Source organism: Clinocottus analis, unplaced genomic scaffold, assembly GCF_023055335.1.
Source record: "Clinocottus analis isolate CAN_PGR_092001 unplaced genomic scaffold, fCliAna1.0.p SCAF_22, whole genome shotgun sequence".
Lineage (NCBI taxonomy): Eukaryota > Metazoa > Chordata > Actinopteri > Perciformes > Cottidae > Clinocottus > Clinocottus analis.
In genome coordinates, this window is record NW_027175954.1 from 11,755,567 (window position 1) to 11,780,191 (window position 24,625).

A 24,625-nucleotide genomic window follows, 5' to 3' on the forward strand; every position below is an offset into this window, starting at 1 on the left:
CTTTTTTTTTACAGTATTGTAAACATACAGTCAAGGATGGGCAGTATTTCTATTCTACTTGTATTTCAAATCATTATTTCAATTAGTATATTTCTATTACTTTTGAGTATTTTGTAATTTGTATTCAATAGGGCCGATAAAAAATCTATCCTAATTTGTAACCAGAATGGAGTAATTTTGTATTTGAAATACTCAAAATACTTTCTCCACGAATCAAAAAACTGTTCACAAGTTCAATCTTCAGATCTTCAAGTTCAACGGATTTTCTTTCAAGGTAATATTGTATCTGAGTGTGGCATACCGCATACATCAAGATGCTAACATGCTAATGACGCTAGCATGCAGGTATAGTGCATAGCCGTGTTTAATAAGTTAACTTATCAGTCGAGTAGCTAGCTTTAGGAAGAGGGAGGTTGGGAGCTTGTATGTTCATGATAACCTCATCAAGAGACGTCCAACCATCTAATCTTGGCCTGTATTACAAGTTATAGCTACTGTACCTTCTCAATGGGAATGTCCTTATGCCATATCCATTACTGGCAGATAATATAGTTCACAATTAGCCAGGCCATGACAGTAGATTTGTTTAAAAAACAAACAAAAAATACATTCTGGCTTTCTGTGAGCTTTGTGTACATTATATAACCCGAACCTGAATGCTCTGCTATACCAACCTGTGAGAAAACGGAAAATCCCGGAAAAAAAGTAACGTTATTTCCTATATTTCATATACTAAATACATGTATTGTTTGTATTTTCTTAAATTTCCTGGCACCAGTATTTTGTATTTTATTTTCATGAATGTATTTGAGGGTATTTTGGATATAAATACATGTTTCACACAGTGAGAGGTTTAAAGATTCTCTTCCAGTTTTACACACAAGATGGCGCCGGAGCTCAACCATGTTGCTAACTTTGGCAGCTTCAGCTTGGCGTGATGAGTTTGGGACTTTTGTATTCAGGTCAAAAACTTCATCACATTCATCTGTCTCGGATAAAGTACACCTTTAGGCTTCACGGTTTATGTATTGTGTTGAAGCAAATCATTATTTGTGTTCGGCCACACCACTCTTTTAATAACAGTTTATTCAGTGCCAACTCTTTCTGTGTGATGCGCAAGGGAAGCTGGGAGGAGGAGGAGGGGTGAGGGGGGTCCGACGGGAGATGCCTTTGCAGCAGAGGACCAAGGAGGATGTTACCGTGTGTGTGGTGTTGCGGGAAGAAATGCGGATGGGATGTTTTAACACCAATTTGGCGACATCTTGGATGCGGTGATTGCAGCGGCGTGCTGTGTGTATAAGAGACAGCGACAATATAAGCTGCAGTGTCGGGAGGACAATCTAACGGGAGTTTAAAAGAGAACAACATGTAGCGGGTCGTTAGGTGCTGGGCTGCTGCCGGTCTTTTTTTTTTACCTGATTGACAGTTGGGATTTATCACCCACAACCTCGGTCGCGATGGAAAGTGGAGTTTTTCTGCCCTGTTTGAATGAATTCCTGCTGAGCCCACTTGTCACTTGGGTAAGTGTCACAGAAGGCTCTGTTTTGCTGTCAGACACTGTGATATATCAACATGTCATCCTGTTCATGCTCCTCTTTTTGTTTGTTTAGGTGAGGACATTCGTGCCACATGATGGGGGCATGCACGTCGACTTCTCTGTATTACTGGATGGAGTATTTTTGAATGATATAATGACCCAGATGTAAGTCACATCATAGCACATCTTTGTTCTTGCAGCTTATATTTAATTTGTCACATCTAGAATTAATGTTCTGAGCTGTGTCCAGATGGTTATTTAGCTAGATTAGTAGCCTGTCTTTTGAAGCTGTTGACTGTCATAGACATAAATAGCAATTGATGATGATGATGATGATGAAGTGTATTGTTCAAATACTAGAAATCTATTTTATAAGCTTTATTAAGTATTGTTTTAATCATCTCCCCTCATGCCATGCAGCTACTGATACAGTATCAAGCATCTGCTAACGTGCAGCCACCAACAGTACTGGCTTTGTCACTCTGCAGTAATAAAGGGTATCTTTGTAGTCTGCAGCAGTCTTAAAATGCAACTTCCTTATTACTTCCAGGTTAGGTTTCTCAAAAAGAAAATGTAATAATTAGCATAAAAGTTACAGACACTGAGAGGCACTACTTATAAAATAGACTAAAAAAGGATGGGATTTGCAAAGACATGAAGAAATTCATAGATTTCTGTCAAGGCCCTACTTAAAAGATTATGATTCAGGTGCCTTATGTTCTGAGGGAATTAACCTCACTCATAACAAACAATAGCTGCAGGCCCTTTGGCAGTTTACAATATGGCACAAACTGCTGTAAACAGACAGGTGGTGAGACTATATACTGTTTTAGTCTTCATGTTGGGATGACACTTCGGACTTTGATGGTTCAACTAAAATTAAAGAGTTGCAGAGCTAAACAAAATTGATGACCCAATGCACTTGTGGATAATGCTGTCTAGCCACCCCGAGTCTACAGTATGCATTCATCCCACTTATCCCCCAGTGCCACAATAACCAGCTCTAAATACAAAACAATACTGCGTCGAGGGGAGGGTAGGAGGCGGGATAATCTCCTGGATTGGGAGACCCTCTGGGATTAGGCCCTTGTTGCTGGTGTTTCTCGTGGGACCAGGACACAGATGGGAAGGGAAGGGAGGAGTCACAGAAACAGGACAAACAGCACAGAGATGAAGAAAGGCAAAAATAAAACATGTGAGGCAGCACCTCTGTCTCTCTTTTATGTATGATGTATTTTTGTCTCACTCTAAATTCTATAAAATACATATTTGTGCAATACAAATTTCAGTCCATCTCTTTGCTAGCTACTCCTAATGTCAGTGCAGAACAGGTTTCCCTTCCTGAGCAACAGGGTGATGTCTGTCCTATTAAACTGCACAAAGGTTCATGGCTGACAGCATTTCAGCTGAAATGTATGACAGTTCCACCCACATTAGGCCCGATCCAACAGCCCGAGAACCCAGCTAAAGAGTTTCCTTTGGGTGAACAAGTCTAATGCCACCCCATTTGGCTCAAGCATGCGGTTTGTTGGCTGAAAGGAATGACGTCACTGGGGCTGAAGTTAGGAATGAATAGAGACCTCATACATGTTTTCATGGCGATCCCTGAGCCAAGACCTTTACCAGCTCGCAGCTTCCTCTCACTCCATTCCGCTGACAACCATTTGTATATTTGTGAATTGCAGAAATGTCAAGTAAAATGCATGCCTTTATGTTGTGTCGTGCATTCAGAAATCCCTCAGCTACACCTCACGGTGCAAAGAAAGTGAGCAGGGATCCAAGTCAGAGGATCCAGAATCTGAACTTCCTTGTCCAACTAATCAAGACATATTATCTGGTGAGTTCTGGATGTCGCCTCCCATTAATTATCCTACATATGTTATATAATGTATCCAAACAGGCCACTAAGCTTCCCCTCTCTCTCTACATGAGATTATGATATCTGAACATCAGAATTTTCAACTCTGTCTCAATTTTGCATCGTCCATCACGCACACATTGACTCACACATGCGCAAACCAGATAGTTGGTAGCACTTGTGTCACAGCAGATCAACTAGTCTCTTAAGATGCATGCCCTAAATATCGGCCATGTACACATCTGTGTAATCAGCACAGGACGAGGTTAGAGCGCGGCAGAGAGCCCAGTCAGAGCCACAGACAGAGCTTTAGAGTGACACATAAAGTCACGAGATTCATTGGCAGACACCACTAATGTTGAATCTTGGATTTTCTGTCTGTGTCAGAGTAATTAAGTACAGTTCGAGCTAAGCTTTCTTCGGCTAAGAGCTGTTTAGAGCACAAGAAAAGTAATTTCACTGAGGATGGGACGATTGAGTGCTTCCGATTAGCACCGCAAAAGAACAAATATAGAAAACGGGTTTATTATTTTGGTAAAACAGATTAACTGCCTATTTAATACTATCATGTCAAGCATCGTTTCGACTGTATTTTATTCTTGGTAAAGTCAAGGTTTGGTTACTTCTAGTCATCTTGATTAAACAAATGCAGCTCTCCATTCATGGGCCATTCAGGAGAGAAAAACGTAAGCATTCACTTATGCCTGAGACAGACTGCAGCTTTTTATGTATGCCTTTGCTCCAATTAAAATAACTATGAAGTACACTGCAGTAAATGTAGATGTAGGGCAGCTCTTGAATCTATTTTCTGCTGTCATGTGAAAATCATAGCGCTAGTGTGGCTAAAGAGTCTTTATACAACTCTGAAACACGGGTTAGCTTCTTTAAAAGTGGAAAAACAATCATTTGAACTGATGAAGGCATAATAAATATACACTTGGTATACTTTACATTGGTATTGAGTAAATATACAATAAGATGCTGTTTTTGATCTATTACAAGGCACTGTACTCCTAACATACTCAAGTTTGTATCGTCTTCACTCTCCTCAATCTTGATCAGACATTTATAATTTATAATCCCTCTAAAGACTGATTTTTACACATAAACATGCAAAGGAAAGGTTGATGGGAGATTTATGGCAGTTGAGCCTTTCTTAAAGGCAGTCACTCGAAAATGTAACTTTTGGTGCCTGGTGGACTGCATGACATCCAAGAGTAAATAATTATAGTTAAGTGTGTCTTTCCTTGCCTATAGTTATTAATAATAGTTTCCTGAACTTTACCGTATCACTTTTTCTCATTAGGAGCTAATGCCAAACACCACTACACTGCTCACACAGCAGCACACAGGCATATATGCAAGCTGCTGATGCAACTGATGCAAGGCTGTACCAAACACTGCACCAAGGGAACTGGCTCTGTCGTCTATCCATTCAGAGTGCTCCTCCATTTGTTGGCTGTGTTTCTATACATGTATTTAAGCAGCTGCTATGCGCTGTACATACATACGTCCCTGTCCAGTCAAGCACTTTGGCTGGACCGAAAGAAGTACAATTTCTTGTTTTATTTTGGCCTGAAATGTGTCATCTTCTTTTTTTTTCCTCGACCCTCATGCCTCGCTGTTTCTCTTTTTTTTTCAGGATAATCTGAGACAATTAATCATGATTCCTTTGCCAAATGTGTTGCTGCTTGGCAGGACTCCTTACTGTGGTATGCTCTTTTATTCCTCATCTTGGAGCTGCTAAGTCATTATGTAGTTTGAAGCCTGATCAGTCCATTTGCTGATAAGCACTGCATTGATTTCTAATCAATCACCTAAGATAAGGATTTGTGTAATATAGATTGAGTATCATTGCGAATTTGGCCAAAGAAAAACTTCTGAGAGAAAATTAGGAGTTTATTTTACAAAAGGATAAATCCATAATTTGAAAAAAAACAATGTATCGGTTGCATCCAATTAAACTAAAATTAACACCTGTCAAAATGCGTGATAATCTTTGTTTCTAAAGAGTGAACAATAAAAATCAAGTAGCATTTTCCGCAAAAAAAAAAAAGGCTTCACACAGTTCCTGATACCGTTTGAATTCAATTACATTCTATGAGTCTATGAGTCTGATAACCACACTGTTTTGTGATGGTAAGGCTTTGGCAAATGGTGACCCAAATTCACAGGCCAGCAGTTCATTCTACTTAAATCCATGCAAGCAACACTCAGTACTTCAATCTGATAAGTCATATTCCAGATAATAAGCTTTTCTTCCTCTTAACAGAACAAAGTCTGGAGGAAATGAAGAAGCTTTTGCTGCTGCTGTTGGGCTGTGCAGTTCAGGTAAACCTTGATTATCTGATCTCTTCTTTGCAAAAATCCTGAAACAGACAGACTGCATGAGATGTAGAGATCTAAATATGTTTACATTTTCATTTTCAGTGTGAGAAAAAGGAGGAGTACATTGAGAGGATCCAGACACTTGACTTTGACACAAAAGCTGCCATAGCTGCACATATTCAGGAGGTATATGACTTGATATGAGATGAGTTTGAAATACCAACCCTATGTTCAGGAAATCAGTTTGTGTGTAGTTGTGCTTGTGTCTGATACAACTGTAGAATACTGTATATACAGTAGGATCCACAGCCAGTATTTTTACTTGAATATATTATAACAAATACGGTTTATATCAAATTCTTGGAAGTTGAAATGATTCATCTGGAATTGAAAGACAACGCTTTTTTACCTGCATTCAGAGTATCCTTGTGCTAATTTGTATTTCTCAATATTTTCTGTTTGTTCCTGCTTCCCTGTCTTTCCATGTTCACCAGGTGACCCACAGTCAGGAGAACGTGCTGGATCTGCAGTGGTTAGAGTCCAGCGAGGTGCACTCAGATGTGTTGGAGGTCGTAGCCAGAAACATGGCCACGCACCTCCGACATGTGCTGGATCAGAGGGACACTCATCAAGAGGTATATTTGTTTTTTGTTTTTTTCTGATTGTGTGTGAATCCAAAAATATGTTGTACATGAAGATGTTTTGGAATATAAAGTAGCTACAAACTATGTATGATAAGATGTGGACATAATATAGGAACTGTTTCAGTTCTACTCTGAGTTCACAGACTTTAAGAGGGAAATTGGGAACTAAGTGAAATGCTGATATGTAACCCTTTCTGCAGACTATTGCAGAGCTAATGCAGGAAAAGGAAGGTGGGCTTAGCTTGCTCAATAGCCCCTCCAGCCCGCACTCTGGCAGCTACTCTCCCAGCATGCAGCAGCGGACAGGTGCTCAACAACACCTGGCAGTGGATCTAGCTGACTCTAAGGCCAAGATCAGACGACTTAGACAAGAACTGTGAGTACCAAACAGTTAACTTTATTCACTAAAATATAAAATACAAATAAAATATCGTAAAAAAACATGAAAGCAAATAGCTTTCCCCCTCTTTGGGCAAAATGTTTAATCCAAACAATCACAAGGATGCTAACATGTTGATGTTTAGAAGATGTATAACGTTTATTGTTCACCATGTTCACCATCTTACTGTGTTAGCATGTTTGAATAAAGAAAGTAGAACTTTAGTAGAACTTTAATGGCACTTCGGAGTTTTGCTTTCTTGAAAAAAATTTACTTTCACATGAACTGTGAGTACCAAAACAGTTAACACTAAAGCAGTTTATTCACTAAAATGTAAAATACAAGTACAATATCGTAAAACATGAAGCAAATAGCTTTCGCCCTCCTTGGGGCAAAATGTTTAATATAAACAATCACAACAAAAGAAAAATGTCACTCCTTTACAAGTTTACGGTCATAAAAATCCTCATTCAGCAAATGCCAGAGCATAGGAAAATAGTTCCTATCGAAAAGGCCTGAAAACAACACAAAAAGCATGAGATCAAAAATACAAACTGGTTGAAGTTGTCCTTTCCCAGATAAAGTGATTGTTGAATTTGATGCCTCTTGATATAGTATGAGTTTCACTAGGATGGATGTTAGTTAGACTGTCCCCTGGGGAACTGCCAATAGAGAGAGAATGAGAGGCAGAGAGAGATACTCCAGGATAAGAGATGCCTCTGGGAGTTTGGCCTGCATTACTGCCTGCTTGGCAGGTTCCATGGCTGTGCACCACCACTGACCCATATTGGCTCAGCATTTCAGCGAATACTGCATGTGCTTACACACACATACACACACACACGCACACACACACACACACACACACACACACACACTAGCCCTGATCCGACCAAGATCTCAGCGCCATCGTTGCTCTCCTTTACATTTACCCGGCCGGCTGTATTGTCCTCTCTTGTTGGGAGGCTCAGATTGACATACTGCTGCCTCTGAACAAACACAATATCACTTAAAACGACTTAATGGCGATATGGCCTGAGTTCTTTCATGTGCAAAACATCCATCTGAACCTGCATCGGCTTCTCTACAACATGTGAGAAATGAAATAAAATGGAGCTTGAGAAGCTTTATGTTAAAGCTTTATTTTGGAATCATGTTATGTGTGGTGGGACAACATTGATTATTCTATGTATTGTTATGAATGTGCAAAACACAAAATGTTGTACGTGTATATGGTCATTTGCAAATTATGGCAGGAAAGTAGTTCACTGGAGCCTGCCTGCTTATCTTTCGGCACTGCCCATCTGACCCCACCAGAGAGGAGAAGAGTGAGCAGATGCTGGACTGCAGACATGAGCTGGAGAACATGGAGGCAGAGCTGAAGAGGATCCAGCAGGAGGTTTGTAGTTAGAAAAGACAAAGAATAAATTGCAGCTCCTTCTGACGGTGACACACGGTAACCTCCTGGCCGCTGCAGATTATACAGATTATTGCACACCATACTTCGCTGCAGAGCGGTGCTTAATGACAGCAAATTTAAACCTCTGAACTCACAGATATAACCAAGGCTTGTATGGATTCGCCGAAACAGCAGATCTTATTTGTGTTCTCTGTTTTAGCCTTGTGGCTAAACAAGTTGGCATGCTGAATGTGTTTACAACACGTTGATTTTGGCAGCTATTTTATTCTTAGTCTTTTGATAAAAATGCTTGTTAGTCCTTTTAGTAATCTTTATCCTTCATAGATTTACTCTAGTTTTGGTCTAGTTTTAGTCGACATCAACTCAAAATGTTTTTGTAGCTGAAAAGTTTGCAAATTTGTGTTTACTTTCAGTTTTGTATTTAGTTTCAGCTTTGTTTTAAATGTCTCTTTTACATTGAATATTTCAGTCAATCTAGTCGGGCTAAAACAATAAATGTGTCATTTAGTTCACTCGTTTCACATAAGATGTTATCTTGTCATTATCTAAAACAGAATGAATACAATACAGCTTTGTCGGTATGACCATTTCAAGCCAAAATACTATTAACAAATAATTGTGAACTATTCGATTATTAGATCAATGCAGCTTTGATTACAAATAATATTAACAAACTGACATTGACTTGTGCTGAGAGACACATGAAGACTGACACAATTAGATAAGAAAGGATGCTGCAGAGCTTCATAACTTTTTAACCATGCTTCTGTCTCCACCTTCACCAGAACTCCCAGCTGCTTGTAGACGCCCGTGCAGCCCGCACCTACCGGGACGAGCTGGACGCCCTGAGAGAGAGAGCCATAAAGGCGGACAAGCTGGAGAGTGAAGTGGGACGCTACAGGGAACAACTGCACAAAATGGAGGTCTACAAGACCAAAGTGGAGGTTGATATAGTCTTATACATGCTTTACCAGTTCATTTTGATACATGAATTTTGATTAAAAATGCTTGGACCTCAGGAAATCACTGGATCCTGGAACGATTAAATATTGTGTATGTACTTTAGGAGCTACGGGAGGATAACAGGGTTCTACAGGAGACTAAAGAGGTGCTGGAGGATCAGTTGGCAGGCTGGAGGGCACGCTCTGATAAAATACACCAGCTGGAGAAGCACAGTCTGCTGCTGAAGGCCAAGGTCTATGACATGGAGCAGGTCAGGCATCTGCACACAAGGATCAGTGGCAGTAGTGTTCAAAACCACCTACAACACATTAGATGCCTCACTCTTCTTTTCTTCTTTCAGATTTGATGATTGTCTGTTCTGCGACTTCTCATGCTTCTGCTGATACTTTGTCTCCAAACTTCAGGAGAAGGAGGCAGATCAGAGGCGCACTGAGGAGCTGCAGGAGGAGAACCTGGCTCTGTGTTTGGCTCAAAAGAGGAGCATGGAGGAGTCCCAGCACCTAGGCTGGGAGTTAGAGCAGCTTACCAAGACCACTGAGAACTCTCAAGGTAAGAGCTGCTGATCAGTAAAATTATATAATGGGGAAAATTAATGGAGGGTATTGATTGGAATAGTAAGAATGGGTAAGTAAGGAAATACACGTGTGAATTATGTAAGTGTGCTCATGCTTGGATACATGCATGAGCGCTTTATTAGAACTTTTTATCCACTTTTTAAAAGTTTTCTGAGGGTCAAAAATACCTAATGAATGCATTTTGTATGTTTCTGCATGCAGTTTGAATGTATGGTGTATCATGACCAAGAGTTAAAACTTGTTGTTTTAACAAACAACATTAATTGTGATTTACAGATCAACACTTGTATTAACACCCTTCTGCCACTGATGCTATAAATATATAGTCGGCTAACTGAGCTAAACTAGACTCATCAAACTGTGCTCAGACATAATAAAAGGTATCTACAAGAGTGTCTAACTCTATGTAAGGAAAGTCTAAATGCATCTGTTTACAACTCTCTCATTCTGTCTGTCTCAAGTCCTCCTAATTGCCATCATGTGTTTGTGTGAAGGCCAGCAGACTCTGAGCGAGGAGGTGAGTGAGAGGACCAGCAGTCGGATGCTCAAGCTGGAAAAGGAGAACCAAAGTCTCTTAAGGACCATAGAGGAACTGAGAGCTTCCTTGGTTAACAAAAACACGCAGCCTAAACATGGTCACAACTTTGAGCGCAATCATGTCTGCCAGGTGATCTGCAGCACCAACAACTGTATCTCATCAGCAGATGAACCCGCAGGGTTGCAAACCACCTGCTCAAATACAGAACACTGCACTGAGGCGTTCCCACACAGTGCAGTAGCACAGCAAATGCTGAATGGGCATTCAAACTGTGATCAGCTATTCCATGCCGGAGATCTGGAGCGAGTCCAGAGTGAGATCCTCCTCACAGATAATCCAGACCTTCTTGTTCAGGAGAAAGGACAACTAGAGGATGCAGACCAAGGAGACCATTTCAAAGAATTCATGTCTGATCTGGAGGTCTTAGAAAACAATCACAATAGGCTCCATTGTTTTGTTGGATCACATGATCACTCCCCTGGCTCGAAGGGCAGTAGTCCCTGCCATGGCAGCATCTTCACAGGTCTGCCAACACGTTCCTTTTATGCCAAAAAGCACACACAGCGACTAGAGGCCAAGTGCAGGGCCCTGGACACAGTTAACCAGCATCTACAGACTTCCCTCGATAACACTGGTAGGTTCTGTTGATCAAACAAGACAAATCAACTTAAAAGATTCACTTATGCAAGCATACAACCCTCCTTTTCTTTAGACAGGAAAGTTCAGCGCCTGGAGGCAGAGGTTCAGGAGCTGGAGGCTGAAAACCAGAGTCTGCAGGCCACTTTAGAGGAACTTCGGATCTCTGCACGGCGCCTGGAGCAACTGGAAACAGATAAGCAAAGCCTGGAGCAAGAAACCACAAGCCTGGAGAAGGAAAAGAGGCAGCTGGAGAAAGAGAATCGACGACTCCGCCAGCAGGTAGGTCGGCTTGTTTTTCAAGGTAAAGGTGTCAGTTGCTTACCTGAGGTAGGATCATGTTTGAAAGACTTATGTTGCTCTTCATTAAGATGGCTTCTACTTTTCTCTGTTTTAGGCGGAAATCCAAGAAGCCAATTTAGACAGCAGCAATGTTTGTATGGCCAGCCTGGAAAGGGAGATGCGTTTTCTGGTCAAGGAGCTGGAAGGGTTAAGGGAGACTGCTGAGAGGGTCAAAGGCCTGGAGAGAGACAACAGAGAACTGACCAAGCAAACTGCTATTGATCAGAGGACCCTGGCCACCCTCAGAGAGGTGAGAAGAGGAAGTCTGTGCTGTCTAGTTTACGCTGACTGAATAAATAATCTACCCAGATCTACCCTGACGCTTCACTGGAAGTGTTTTTTTTTACAGCAGCAGTGTGCATGTGTTTCACAGATTTTACTTTTTGCTTGATTTTATAGAATCCATAACTCACCAAAGTCGAACTGCAAACAATTATTTTGAAAATTTGATGAAAGCGAGTAAAATACTGTAAAATGTATATTTCTATTTTGCATTAGTGACAGTAATTTAGCCACGGGTTTGCAAACATTATTCTATTGTGAATATCATTGTATGTCCTAATATAAAGGACATAAAATAACCCATAACCAAGACCAAGTGCAGTGATCTCCTGGTCCTGGTTCAATTACATATTCTTTTTCACCAGGGCTTTAGATTAACATGAAATAGCAGAGAAATTATTATTAAAAAAAAGAATTTGGATGAAAAAAATTATGTTAACTGTCAATAAAGTTTTTTTTTTTAAGTTTTGTGAAATCCACATATATTGTCCATTTTTATTTATATGTTGTCCAGGAGCTGGTGAGTGAGAAGCTGAAGACCCAGCAGAGAGACAATGAATTGGAGACGCTGGCCCATGAGTTGGAAATGAGGGTCCTGAACCAGGAGAGTGCAGAGCAGGCTGAACAGGAGGCACCAGACAACAGGTGCTTGGAGTTCCCTTCCAGCAACTTTTGAAGGGAATATGGTCAGACATGAGGAGAGTTATATAGTTATATTGCCACAGTTAAGACTAAATTTCTCATTTCTTCTTTGCAGCAGGTTTAAGATGCTGGAGTCAGAATTAGAGTCGTCTCTGAAAAGATCTCTTCAGATTAAAGAGGACAAGATGGCAGCTTTAGAGGCCCGTCTGCAGGAATCTTCCACTCTGAACAAGCATCTACGCCAAGACCTCAGGACTGTTAGTCATGCCATAAGATTTTTTGGAGTCTTGTCTCTTTCACATATGAGAAAACTCCCCTTGAAAAAAATACATGGTGTTTTTTACAACAGATTCATTTGACCTTTGACCCCACAGGTGAAGCTGAGCTATGAGGCCTTGCAACAGAGGCAGGAGGAAGAGTGGACGGCATCAAGTCCCTCTCCTCCCAAGGACACTGGCAAAGCAATGAGCGAATGGCTGCGTGAAAGCCAGGAGGCCACCAAGGAACTGCTGAAGCTCAAAGACCGACTCATTGAAGTGGAGAGGAATGTAAGTCAAAGTAAATTATCTATACAGTGAACAATTAATAATATTGGAATATTGTTTCCTTAACCACATTAGCACTTGTTTTTTTTATGTTAATTGATGTAAATACTAAACCAAACAATGTGCTCAAGGCATGATGACACCACCATTTCTTATGTCACATTTTACAATAATCTCTTCTCTTCCTCTAGAATGCAACACTTGAGGCAGAGCGCCAGGCAATGCAGGCCCAGCTGAGGCAGCTCGAAAGTCAGTCTGACAGTCAGCAGGCTCAGATTCTCGCCCTGCAGAGGCAGGCTGCCTCACTGCAGGAGAACAATACAGCCCTGCAGACACACAATGCAAACCTCCAGGTGCTCCTACAACACACACTATTCTCTGTGGTACACATAACGTACACACATAAGTATATTCACGCTTCTGCAGCATGAAATGTGACATTAACTCCTCATCCTTTTCTTTTCCAGGTGGAAAAATCCACTCTGAACTCACAGAGTGCTTCCCTCATGGCCCAGAATGCTCAGCTGCAGCAGCAGCAGTCAGGGACCGAAAGCGAACGGGACAATGCCGTACGGGAACGGGAAGAGCTGCGCGGTGTTCAAGAGCAGCTATTAAGAGACCACGAGCGGCTGGCAGCTCTGCATGAACGGCAAGCCATGGAGGACGAGGCCCTAATGGGCAAGCATGGCTGTTTGAAAAAAGCCCATCGCACACTGGAATTGGAGTATCGCACGATGCAGGACAGGTAGGGGAAAGGCACTATCATTGTGCCATGTACAAGATCCCTGCCTATTTTTGTACGTGTGTATTCATGCATTTCTATGTGCGCGTATTGGTGGTATATTCAGGTACAATAGCCTATTGCAGCAGCGGACCAAGCTAGAAGACCTGGAGAAAGCTCTGAAGGAGGAGCAAATGAGGATGGCTTTGGAGAAAGAACAACACAGGACCACTGCTGCTGAGTGTTGCAGGCTCCGTGATGAGAAGGACTGGTGAGCAGGCAATTACATTACATGCATACAGTACACCCACGAGAGCATGCACACCAGACGAATGAATGGATGTGGACTCATCCAAGGAGCTAGATATGACTGTACATCTTTTTTTTTAAGGCTGAATCAGACATACCGTCAGCTTCTTAACGACAATGAGTTGCTGATGGCGGATCACAAACAGCTCAAGAGCCAGCTGAATGAGGCCAAGCTGGAGCACACCTGGCTGGAGGCAGACTTCTCCAAACTCAAGAAAGATTTTCAGCAGCTGGACATCACCTCAACAAAGCTGACCAATCAGTGTGAGGTATTGACATGCAGCAGGCTAAGTTGTGGCTATTAAATAATATAAAGCATACCTTGTATTACCTCTTAACCTCAGAACACTCTGGACAAACACTCTTCATCGTCAGGGCTCAATAGGTTGACTGTATGTATCGTCATGCAATTCTTTGTTTTAACTACTGCACAATCGTGTGTGTTTTACATATATTCTTACATATGCACATATGGCTGCTTGTTTGTGTGATGCTAGCTGCTGAGCCAGTTGAAGGGCAACTTGGAGGAGGAGAGTCGCCACCTGCTCAGCCAGATCGAGACCCTGATGCTACAGAACCGAACCCTGCTGGAGCAGACTATGGAGAACAAGGATCTGTTTCATGTTGAAGAGCGACAGTATATGTGAGCTGATAGGGATACCGTGACAAGATAATGCAGCAATAGGGTCTTACGTGTCAATTTACAGCATGTTACAGTAATTTGGTAACACATTGAAGTGTTAGATACTTACAAAAAGACAAAATTGTACCTTATTAGGTACACCAAAGTATCAACAGTAATACACTGCTGGCCCACAATTATGAACTACCTTTCTGTCTGCCTATCTTCCTATTCAGTGACAAGCTTAATGATTTGAGGAGACATAAGGAGAAGCTGGAGGAAAAGATAATGGACCAGTACAAATTTTATGAGCCATCGCCTCCACGTAGGTAAGTTGCCTGTAATAGTAACAATTTTGTTTTATTTTACAATTTTTATGGTGCAATGACTGACATGCCAAATTTCTGTTTTCACATTTAGCACATTTTGATAACTTTGTGGTACTTGACTAAGTAAAAAGCATCTTAAGTTATGTCATTTGTTTTTAGCTCTCATACATTACAGTTCATATACACATTATTTATCTCTGTTTTGTCTCCATTAACTTCCTGAGGCAAATAAGTGATTAACTGCTAAAGAGCTAGTAGTGTGGGATTATCAGAGTTTGTTTTTTTTTCACAGAAAATAGTTGCAGCCAAAAATACTGTGAGAGCAGGGAGAGTGAATTAAAACAGGAAAGTAGTGGGTGGCCTGAAACAATGAGCTGCAAGATGCTAAAATGCTCTGTAAAAAAGTGTCCAAATATTATTAACAACACCATCAAATATGCATTGTTTAATCTGTATATCAGGCAAGCATTAACATTAGTTGCTAATTCCGTGATTGGTGATTAATTGATTTCTTCTTGTAAATCTGCACTTTCACAGACGTGGAAACTGGATCACTCTGAAGCTGAAGAAGTTGATTAAATCCAACAGCCGTGAGCATGGACCTGACCGCCCACCCACACCCACACACTCCGGCGTTGCCGAGCCGCACCTCTCATGTCCCGACAACAACTCCTTTATCAGCTCAGATGGCTCTGGAGGCTCCGCCTCCACCTTGGCAGGTGATGCCATTTCACCCCAACGTAACAGCAGTGAGTATGACCTTCTTGAATTCACCAGAGTAGCTCCCATTGACTTGGCAGGACCAGTCTCATCAAAGTCCCCTGTTCACTGCTTCAGCTGTGATCAAGACGTAAGATCAGAGGCAGGGCCCAGAGATCATTCAGGAGTGTCTTCATGTAGAATCAAGTCCACAGCCAGAGGACAGAGCAGCATGGGCAGTTACATCTACACATGAAGTTGTGTTTGTAGAACAAACATTTTCCCCAAATCTGACAAAACCTCCTCCTCATCAAAATCAAAAACTCAAATAAATAGATTGTATAGGTACAACTGTGAAATAAATATATAAATAATGCAGGTATTGCAAAGTGTTTAAAAAAATAAGCATGTGTGTGTGAACAATCCCCAATATGTCTTCTCCATGTCTTCTTGTTTCTTAATGTGTTTCTCCACTCCTGTCTTCTGTCTTTCCCCTTGTCTTCCCTTCTTTCCTTTCTCCTCCCTGACATCCCTTTCTCTGCTTGCATCTATTCCTTTGTCTTCCTCCCACGTGACTGCACTTTGCTGTTATATAGCCACCAAAATGTTTCCCCGTATGAGGAACAGGCTGAAGGACAGAGACAAAGTCAAGTCCCTCTTCCGGCGTTCCATGTGTAAGAAAGACACCGGTGTCTACCCTCATTTTGACTGTAGCCTATTATTTAAATGCTAACTTGATAATACTTAGTGTATCTCGGGTTTTAGTCTTCCTCTCTTACATAACGTAACACCAAAGTAACCTTAGAGTGAGTAGGATTCATCGTTTTCAGTTCCAAGGAGTTGTAAACTTAGCAGTCATATGTCCATCCATGCCAACCTCATTTCACATAATGACATCATATTCCTAACCATTTTTCATTTTATTGATGTGGCTATATTCGAAGACAATCTGGGACAATTTATCAGAGGTCAAATAAATGCTGCATTGCGGGAGGACACTGGTGCTGCATGAGCTCTGCTTTACCAGGAGCCGGCTGTACTGCAGGGATTAACCGTATAAAACCACAGCTCTAGATGGTCGTGTGGGTTATGGAGAAAATCAACAAATCCCTCGCGTGTGTTTTCCACAGCATAGAACAAAAATACATCCTAATCTCCATGAGCAGTTCACCTGTCTATCCCTCTCCCTCATCCGCTTTCCATTTCTTCCACTCCTTGGTCCAACAATGCAGCCCTGAGCAGCTTGGCGTACCCCTCAGCCCTGTTCAAGGAGGAGCAGTGGGCAGACAGTTCAACGCAGCTGGAAGGGCTAGAGGCTGATGTTGAGGAGGACAGGAAGAACACATTGTCCTCACCCCTCACCACATCCATCTTATCCATCCTCCACCTTAATCTTCCTTCCACTCTACCATCTGGCCACGTCACCATCACTACCACTGACACCACCGACACTGTTCCAGATGTTTCTGAACTCTGGTTGACAGGTAGAGGCATTCATGACCCACTGTTTTGTTTGATGTCATCGTCCTTAGTTAGATGTGTGTAGAGGAGAGAATAGCAAAGAAAGCGCTCTATTGTGCTTTTTATTATCATAGAAGTTGAGAACAAAAGTGCCGAAAAGAGTCATTAACGTATAACCATTCAGTGATTTCTCATTTTATGCCCCACAGACAAGGATTCAAATGATAGTGCTGTGCCATCTGGATTTGAGGACAACGACGAGCTGAAAAATCATGGTAAAGCCCTGTGGATACAAGTTGAGAGGATTCATCAAGCATACAGATGTATTACCAGCTCGGGAATTAGAGCAAATCCATCAAATTGCAATCATGACCTTGTTTCATATTAATCTGTACTCCAGAAGCCAACTACTGTTATAGAAAGACTCTGCTGCCCCCTGTGGGTCATTAAGGATATGTTTGAGACTGCTGACACATTTTTCTGATACAAGTGAACATTCGTGTATATATTGTAGATCTTTAAGCATCATAATCTTTTTTCAGGGCTGAATGACATCCAGAGTCGCGCCCAAAGTGAGAGCAGCGGTGAGTTCAGCCTGAGTCTGGAAAACGAGCCGTGGTCAAATGGCAGCAGTCCTGTGCAGCAGCCCCAGTCCCGCCGCTCCTCCGCCTCCTTCCAGCCACCCTGCGATAGCTCCACCCCGCAACACACACAGGAGCAGACCAGTGAGAAGGCTTCTACCATGCCCATCACCAAGACCCAGAATTCAGTTGTCCAGTCTCTACTAAAACAGAAAAACCCTGTGCTCTCTCAGGACTTTTGGCTCACAAGGGGCACAAAGAGCATCCGAAGGGGGTCAAGGGGGAAAGTGGCTCGTCGCTCGTCAGATTCAGCGGGCACAATAAAAATGAACCCAGGGCTCAACGGGATGACTTCAAAATCCTGCTCTAGCAAAGCTGAAACTACCCGGACCATAGCTTGTTCGCCTATCACAGTGCTGTATGTTCAGGGCAAGTCTTCCTCAATGTCTGGCTGCCTCAACTGCTTCTCAACCCCTCTGGGGAAAGAGGGCCGACAGAAAGTGTCCAGATCTCCCAAAAGTCTCCCCCGAGCCAGCAGTGTAATTTCCACCGCAGAGGGATCATCCCGGCGCTCCAGTGTAAACAGTGACTGCAGGGTGCCGGTCAAGAATAACTCGCTCTCCGTTCAGGTTTCAGATAAGAGAAGAAATAAGGAGGAAGCATCGAGTCAACCTGAACCTGACACTAATAACTATGAGGCTGAGCCCATGCCTCCTGTCAAACCTCCCAGAGACCCAACAGTTGTTGTTCCCACAGAGGGCCCCAAATCTCCCGTGCAGGAGTCCCTTTTTGGCTCCTCGTTCACTTTCAACTCTGTCTTCTCGAACACCATTTTCAGTGACTCTGTGGTGACGGCCACAACCAGTCTGGATGCCCTGGAAAACCAGACCTTCCTCTGTCTGAATCCCCCTCTAAATGGCCCACTTGGGAGCCAGGAGTCCACTCCTACCACGCCACAAACACTGCTCCACAAGGTTGATGAGCAGAGTCAAAATGCAGAACATGCACCTGGGCTGGTGGAGAAGGACGAGCCGCTCACAATTGCATGAAAGCAGCTGTCATGACTTTGAAAATCGTCGAATTTAATAAAGTTGGTATCTGTAAGGCCACTTTTCGTTCATCTGAGTATACCATGATCCTAAAACGTGTTTTTAGTTCATTTTAGTTCCGATTTAGAAACATTCCCAGCATATTTATATACCTGAATAGGTTACAGTATTATCTTTCCATTCTGATTGTCTTTTTGCACAATTCTATTTATATAACTTAATAAAATAAGAATAGGTGTCCTCCTTTGCCCCTTTTATATACGATTCGTGTTAGGACTTAAGCCTGTTTACTTTACCATATTTAAAATCCTGTTATATAACATTTGTGTTTGCCAAACATTGTGTTCATTTCAGCTGTTTCTGTTATATTTATGTCCTGTACCTCAGACATTTTTTGTATTATTATTTCATTTTGATTGCTTTGTCTGTAAGATTTAAATGTGAACCTTGGGGAAATTTAAAAATGAAACTGTAAATCTTGTACATTTGGATGTGTACCTCAATGCTATTTTACCTATAATAAAGAAACCCATATATAAAACATGTACTTATGTTGTGCAAATTTAACACAAACAATGACAAGTACATTCTGCTCGTGGTTTACTCTGTATTTATCTCGACGAGGACGGTGGCGGCCTACCGATTAAAGATTAAACCCAAACAGTGCACGAGAGGAGAACGTGCGCCCGTCAAGTGTTCCTATTGGATGTAGTTTCCGTCACGTGAGCCAATGCGGAAGTGGACCATTTCCAGCCGAAAACAAAACATTCGTGGGTGGTGTTGAGTTATTCAATCTGGACTGACGTTACCTACCCAGCTGTACTGGAGTTGTTTCATAAACTGTGCCGCATAACTCGACAGCTGTACCCGCGGTGTGGAACGATGCTGAACGCCGCCGCCGCGGAGAGGAACAAGGAGCCCATCCTCGCGGTGCTCCGGGAGAGCGTGAACAGCGGGAGACCCCTGCAGGCTCTGGAGATCTCCTCCGGTACCGGGCAGCATGTCACACACTTCGCTCAGGCCCTGCGGAATATTGTGTGGCAGCCCTCAGAGTACGACCGCCAGTCTCTTGCCAGGTAAACACACACTGTGTGTGTGTGTGTGGGTGGGTGTGTGTGTGTGTGTGTGCGTGTGCGTGTGCATCAGTTAGTAACAATTTGCATCACCGTGATGCACTATAAACAATGTAGCAACTCGGTTGATAACGGTGTTGATTAGTTTCTGCGTAGCGAACTTGAATCAAGGCACTGGTCATTGAACTCTGGTATTTCGGTAGTTCATGTCATACTACTGGTGCATAACTGTTTTTGTTGGATGGTGCTTGCTTTTACAATGATGTCTTTTGTTCCTATTCTCAGCATTGAAGCGTACAGAGCCCACTACCAGCAGCACAATGTGAGGCCTGCCATCCACCTGGATGCTTCTCTGCCCTATCAGTACTGGGGAGGCATTCAGCCAGAGAGCCTGGATCTGGTAGTCAACATCAATATGATACACATTTCTCCAATGGCTTGCACTGAGGTAGGACTGAGGAAGATAAATGATTATATTGACATGTGATTGGTTTCATCTAACCCCAGGATTTAAGGATCTTGCCCAAATCTATATACTGACAGATGGGAAAGTAAATGGGTCCCCTAAAGGCTACAGATTATATGTGTGGTAATTTAATAAATTGCACATTTTGTTTTTGTAATACCGTATGCACCACTAAAGCACAATATATACTGAAATGTTCAACCTCACCTGCATGATTTCCTAATCTTGAGGCACTGTGTACCAGTATAGATATAATCAGATTTAAGGCCTTTATTATTTTGTTTGCTTTCATGTTGCCTATTTCTTTAAAGAATGTAATTAATCAGCGCACCACAAAACTGTAGTTTCTTATAAGAGGCCCTCTGCTTAATATTTGCTCTGGGCCCTGCTTGTGGCTCAAGCCCTGATCCTACCCAAACATAGTTGTCGTTTGAATCTCTATAAGGGAAGGCCCTCAATGCTAAAAAAAAAAAAGAAGATAAAAGTCATAACACTTTCTCAGTGATATCAGTTAAACAGAAAAGCAGTTTTACTGCTTATGAATTAAACTTGTAATTTGCAAGTGAACATGTTTAATTTCTTCTTTCAAAATGTCTATAGTCAGTTTTGTGCAGCGAGCTATTGACTGGTCCTGGTGCTAATTTTCCATAACGCTGAAATATTCCAGTTTATGGCAGCCAGAGTAATATACACAGTATCATTTTGACTCATAACTGGTTAGATAATAACTGTAGAGCAACGCCTTTTTACAATTTTTGCCTCTGGACTTTCAGCCTATAAAAGAGACCAAGAGCAAAAAGGGCTAGTGTAGTAATTCCTCCATCCTCTCAACCCCCACCCCTCATGTGATGTGATCATTATTTTTTCTTCTAGGGTTTATTCAAAGGGGCTGGTGAAGTGCTGAAGCCGCAAGGCCTTCTATTGACATATGGGGTGAGTGGAAAAAACATGTTATAAACATGCACTCACCACATTCATGATATGTTATTATGAAATCTAAAAATATGTAAATAAATGCTCCATAACATTCTTTGTTATTGCCCTCAGCCCTATGCAGTGAATGGTCAGATCACCCCTCAAAGTAATATTGACTTTGACTACAGCCTACGGCAGAGGTAAAGTGTTTGAGAATCTCAGTGATGCTTCTAGAAGTTAATTCTTTTATGTAAAAATTTGAAAGGAATTGAGTGTTTTTTTTTTGCCATAAAGATGGGCAGCCATGGATTTCACTTTGACACGCAGGAGCATGTATTTGTTTTGTGTAAGAGAGAACAGAACTAGAGAGATAATCATGGAAGTTCATGTGGTTTTCATCATCCGTACAATAAATAATCCAAAGGTGACTGTGGGATAAACTATAAATTTATATTTTTGAATCCTACAGGAACCCAGAGTGGGGGCTCAGGGATATCGCCCTCCTCAGTTCTATAGCACAATCACATGGTTTATTCCTGGAGAAAATGGCAAGTAAACACCTCATTTAATCATCCAATGAAACGGGAAGGGAAAAAAGTTTTCCCTTAAAATGTAAAAAGGTAACAGAGTTAACAATGCAGTCATGGCAATGTCGACTTACCAATGTGTTATTTCAATTGTTTTTCTTTTCTAGGTGGACATGCCGGCAAACAACAAGTGTCTTCTGTTCAGGAAGGAGAGTTTGGTGTGAAGAATCCCCGGTTCCTCCTCTGGGTGCAGACCAGTATGGGAGCAGGATGGTCAAAACGCCTTAACTTACACTTGAAGCTCAGATACATTGCCAAATTTTCCAGAACTTTTAATGAATTGTTTTCCCGTATTGTGAAACAGATTGACACAGATGACGTTGTTTGATCCTGTAATACATTATATATTCTTCTGTATTGCACACTTGAGTAAAAAGGCTCACTGATATGTTGTCTTCGTGCCATACTTGCCTCAATATAGCCAACTACTCTTTCTTTTTCGTCATTCAGTTTGCAGACTGTAAATAAAACTACAGTTAGAAGAAGTGCTTTGCAAAGGAAGCAATGTGCACGTTAGATCTTGAAATCAAACATAACAAAACGTAACAAAAGAAAACATATAAAACACCTTCGTAAAAGACTAGTATAAAGAGCCCAATATAAAATAAACACAATACAATGAAACAGAAAAAGATATGTTATGTAGTGTTTATTCCTTTAGTGGCACGAGCTAGGCATTTTGTGTGGTTGCTATTCTGGCTAATATCTTATTTTTTCAGAAACATACCAAATACATGTCAAAAGAAAGAATATCTATATTTAAACGTATTCATAAGAACATTTCAGCATTGATAATAATGGACTCACAACACACCTGGAATGTAGTACAATGATAATTAATATAAATTGTACATGCAAATTGTATCTTCATGAACATATAACATATTTGTGTCATTTGATTTAAAGAGTTATTAAATATCAGCTTGCGATTTTAAAGCCCACCTTCAGTGCTGAAGGTAAAGGTGACCACAGACTCTATGTGGGCTGACCGGTCTGAGTCCTGGACTTCTACTATACCTCACAAGCCTTTTTTTTATTTAGGACCTCACGTAGCTTCTTGAGTCTGCGTTCACTTATGGCTCTGACATAGCTGTCTGATTGGATGATGGCAATGCCATCCTGCACTACACCCATAACCAGCAAAGGGTTTTCCTCCATGGTGATGTTGGGACAGGGACAGCTCCAGTCTATCTTGGCAATAGTCACCTCGAGGTGTTTGGTATTGAAGAAAGTCAATCCCATCTTTTCATCTCTCAAGACCTCTTCCAAGCTGAAGCGGGCTAACCCTGAGTCCAGATCCTCCACCAGCTCTGTCAGCCGCCCCACAATAGCAAAGTCACTCCGGCATAAGCTGGGCACCATTTTCCCCTTCACCCGACAGGTCTTACAAGGTTTCCTTTTGGGCTGCGGGCAGTTTGCCTCACACTCCTTCTTGGTGCTGAAACTGTTGGCATTCCCATGGCAGCCACCGTAGACATAGGACTGGCACAGTTTCAAGAGGGAATTCCAGGCCCAACGTGGCTCCCAAGAGTGGCAAGGGCCCTGGACCGCCGGCAGGAAGCAGATGCCCATCCCTTCTCTCTCACAGGAGGCCTTGCACTCCTCATACGTCTCAAATCGGTTGCGGCTGTCGTCACATCCCCCGTTGCTGAAGGCCATGCAGGAGCCCAGCTTGCTGTCATAATACCAGTCCACGTGACGCTCACCACTGCACACTCTCAGGTCTACTTCGTGCAGGCAGTCTGCTGGTGAGAATGGCCTTCCCATGGGCATCTCAGGATCTTCAGAGAAATCATCATTGTCCCGGCGGATGACAGACAGCGGGTACTCTGCGCGAAGAACTCCCACAGCATTCCGTGCGATGCATGTGTAGATACCTGTATCCCACACCTGGGCGTTGTAAATGACGAGCTGACCGATGTTGGTGATTACCACGTTGCCATACATCTGGTCAGGCCTCATGACCAGCCGCTCGCGCCGCTCGCTCTGTTTCTCCCACGTGACATCAGGTCTGGGGGCTCCAATAACGTCACAGTGGAAAGTGACTGTGCCTCCGACATAGACGGACTTGTGGTGAGGGTTGGAGTACAGTATGGGGGGCCTAGGGTCCTCTTGGGAGGATGTGGGAGTGGGGTTAGTCGTAGTGTCCTGAGGCAGTGGACTGGTCCGGGGCCCGGCCAGGTAAAAGCGGCAGGCGACCACTGTTAAAGTCTCCCCACGGACGCAAGCCTCTGCGTCCATGTAGCAGCGGTTGAAGTAGGTGAGTCCATCGGAAGCACAGGTGAAGTTGGGCTCTTTCTCACAGCGGTCCTGGCACTTGCAGATGGGCTGTCCGTCCCAGATGTCACAGGTGGCTCCCTGCTGGGTGCAGATGAAGCCCTCGCAAGTAGCTGTGGAGGTGGGGGCATCATCTCCTTCTCCTCCATCCTGCCCATCTGGCTGGGCAGGGGTGCCATCAGAGAAACGTGCAGCCACACAGCTGTTGAGACCACACACGTTGGTGCAGCATTTCTCAAAGTCAGCACAGTCCTGCACAGACACAATACGCACACAAAACAGCGTTTATGAAAGCAGATTTGAATTAGCAAAACAACAGATTAATTGAGGATTAGAAATAAACCAATAATGCATAAATAACACCACCTCATCGACGTTGCATTCTCTCTCGCAGGTGCTTTGCGCATCAACCCAGAGATTGGAATTGAGCTTGTTGGGACAAAATCCTTCGTGTTTAGCTTTGGATCCTGACACGCTTGCGCAGGAAGAAAGTTCGGGTAATTTGCAAACCAGGAGCGTCAACAAATACGCACGTATCCATCCTATTACGAGTTTATTTGAGTTGGGTGCATTATTCCAAATTGTATCCTTTAGACATCCATCCTCCAAAAGTTGCAATGGGATTTTATACATTATGGCTTTTTTTGCACGAGTCGCCAAATGAGTAAATCCATTCCTCCTTTAGGTTTTCAAATCTGGAATTAGTCTATGGTCGATGTGCAAATATGGTCCTCCGTTTTGCACGTAAACATTGTGTCAATGAGTTTGCGGTGCGCGGAGAGGTGAGTTGTAGCAATTCCAAAGATCCAGACGAGTTCCCCACGCGCTGGACAGCTACTGAACAAAA

General features: G+C 42.5%; 3 protein-coding genes across 7 annotated transcripts; 2 read left to right on the forward strand and 1 right to left on the reverse strand.

Annotated features, from left to right (window-relative positions):
- Positions 1-1,191: 1,191 nt before the first annotated feature.
- Positions 1,192-18,980, forward strand: LOC137793046 (girdin-like). 5 transcript variants are annotated; one of them, XM_068588965.1, is made up of 29 exons: positions 1,192-1,520; positions 1,611-1,702; positions 3,269-3,374; positions 5,038-5,107; positions 5,668-5,726; positions 5,826-5,909; positions 6,218-6,358; positions 6,568-6,743; positions 8,064-8,145; positions 8,952-9,110; positions 9,233-9,379; positions 9,534-9,678; positions 10,199-10,876; positions 10,955-11,160; positions 11,276-11,470; positions 12,017-12,147; positions 12,260-12,401; positions 12,519-12,692; positions 12,881-13,042; positions 13,157-13,434; positions 13,538-13,681; positions 13,802-13,988; positions 14,217-14,362; positions 14,578-14,670; positions 15,208-15,419; positions 15,966-16,043; positions 16,602-16,853; positions 17,040-17,105; positions 17,373-18,980. In XM_068588965.1, exons 1-29 carry the CDS (start codon positions 1,458-1,460, stop codon positions 18,458-18,460), a joined length of 5,556 nt encoding a protein of 1,851 aa, XP_068445066.1. In that variant the 5' UTR covers positions 1,192-1,457; the 3' UTR covers positions 18,461-18,980. The 5 variants fall into 5 exon arrangements, with proteins under 5 accessions (XP_068445066.1, XP_068445067.1, XP_068445069.1 ...); XM_068588966.1 differs by having other exon boundaries at positions 9,236-9,379; XM_068588968.1 differs by lacking the exon at positions 16,602-16,853.
- A 226-nt stretch (positions 18,981-19,206) lies between these two features.
- On the forward strand, positions 19,207-22,065 carry mettl26 (methyltransferase like 26). The gene is made up of 6 exons (XM_068589136.1): positions 19,207-19,536; positions 19,819-19,981; positions 20,873-20,932; positions 21,047-21,114; positions 21,384-21,462; positions 21,609-22,065. Exons 1-6 carry the CDS (start codon positions 19,343-19,345, stop codon positions 21,663-21,665), a joined length of 621 nt encoding a protein of 206 aa, XP_068445237.1. The 5' UTR covers positions 19,207-19,342; the 3' UTR covers positions 21,666-22,065.
- Positions 22,066-22,378: 313 nt separating this feature from the next.
- On the reverse strand, positions 22,379-24,411 carry wfikkn1 (WAP, follistatin/kazal, immunoglobulin, kunitz and netrin domain containing 1). The gene is made up of 2 exons (XM_068589237.1): positions 24,145-24,411; positions 22,379-24,030 (listed from the first exon to the last, which is right to left on the reverse strand). Exons 1-2 carry the CDS (start codon positions 24,409-24,411, stop codon positions 22,513-22,515), a joined length of 1,785 nt encoding a protein of 594 aa, XP_068445338.1. The 3' UTR covers positions 22,379-22,512.
- Between the last annotated feature and the right edge of the window lie 214 nt (positions 24,412-24,625).

What these genes read in the sequence shown, in the direction of transcription:
- mettl26 (XM_068589136.1), top strand. Translation starts at nt 19,343, where the DNA reads ATGCTGAACGCCGCCGCCGCGGAGAGGAACAAGGAGCCCATCCTCGCG. An exon ending in GCCTTCTATTGACATATGGG is followed by an intron (nt 20,933 to 21,046) that starts GTGAGTGGAAAA and finishes TATTGCCCTCAG; the next exon opens with CCCTATGCAGTGAATGGTCA. An exon ending in GTTTATTCCTGGAGAAAATG is followed by an intron (nt 21,463 to 21,608) that starts GCAAGTAAACAC and finishes TTTCTTTTCTAG; the next exon opens with GTGGACATGCCGGCAAACAA.
- LOC137793046 (XM_068588965.1), top strand. Translation starts at nt 1,458, where the DNA reads ATGGAAAGTGGAGTTTTTCTGCCCTGTTTGAATGAATTCCTGCTGAGC. An exon ending in TAGCTGCACATATTCAGGAG is followed by an intron (nt 5,910 to 6,217) that starts GTATATGACTTG and finishes CATGTTCACCAG; the next exon opens with GTGACCCACAGTCAGGAGAA. An exon ending in GACCACTGAGAACTCTCAAG is followed by an intron (nt 9,679 to 10,198) that starts GTAAGAGCTGCT and finishes GTTTGTGTGAAG; the next exon opens with GCCAGCAGACTCTGAGCGAG.
- wfikkn1 (XM_068589237.1), bottom strand. Translation starts at nt 24,411, where the DNA reads ATGTATAAAATCCCATTGCAACTTTTGGAGGATGGATGTCTAAAGGAT. An exon ending in GAGAATGCAACGTCGATGAG is followed by an intron (nt 24,031 to 24,144) that starts GTGGTGTTATTT and finishes GTGTCTGTGCAG; the next exon opens with GACTGTGCTGACTTTGAGAA.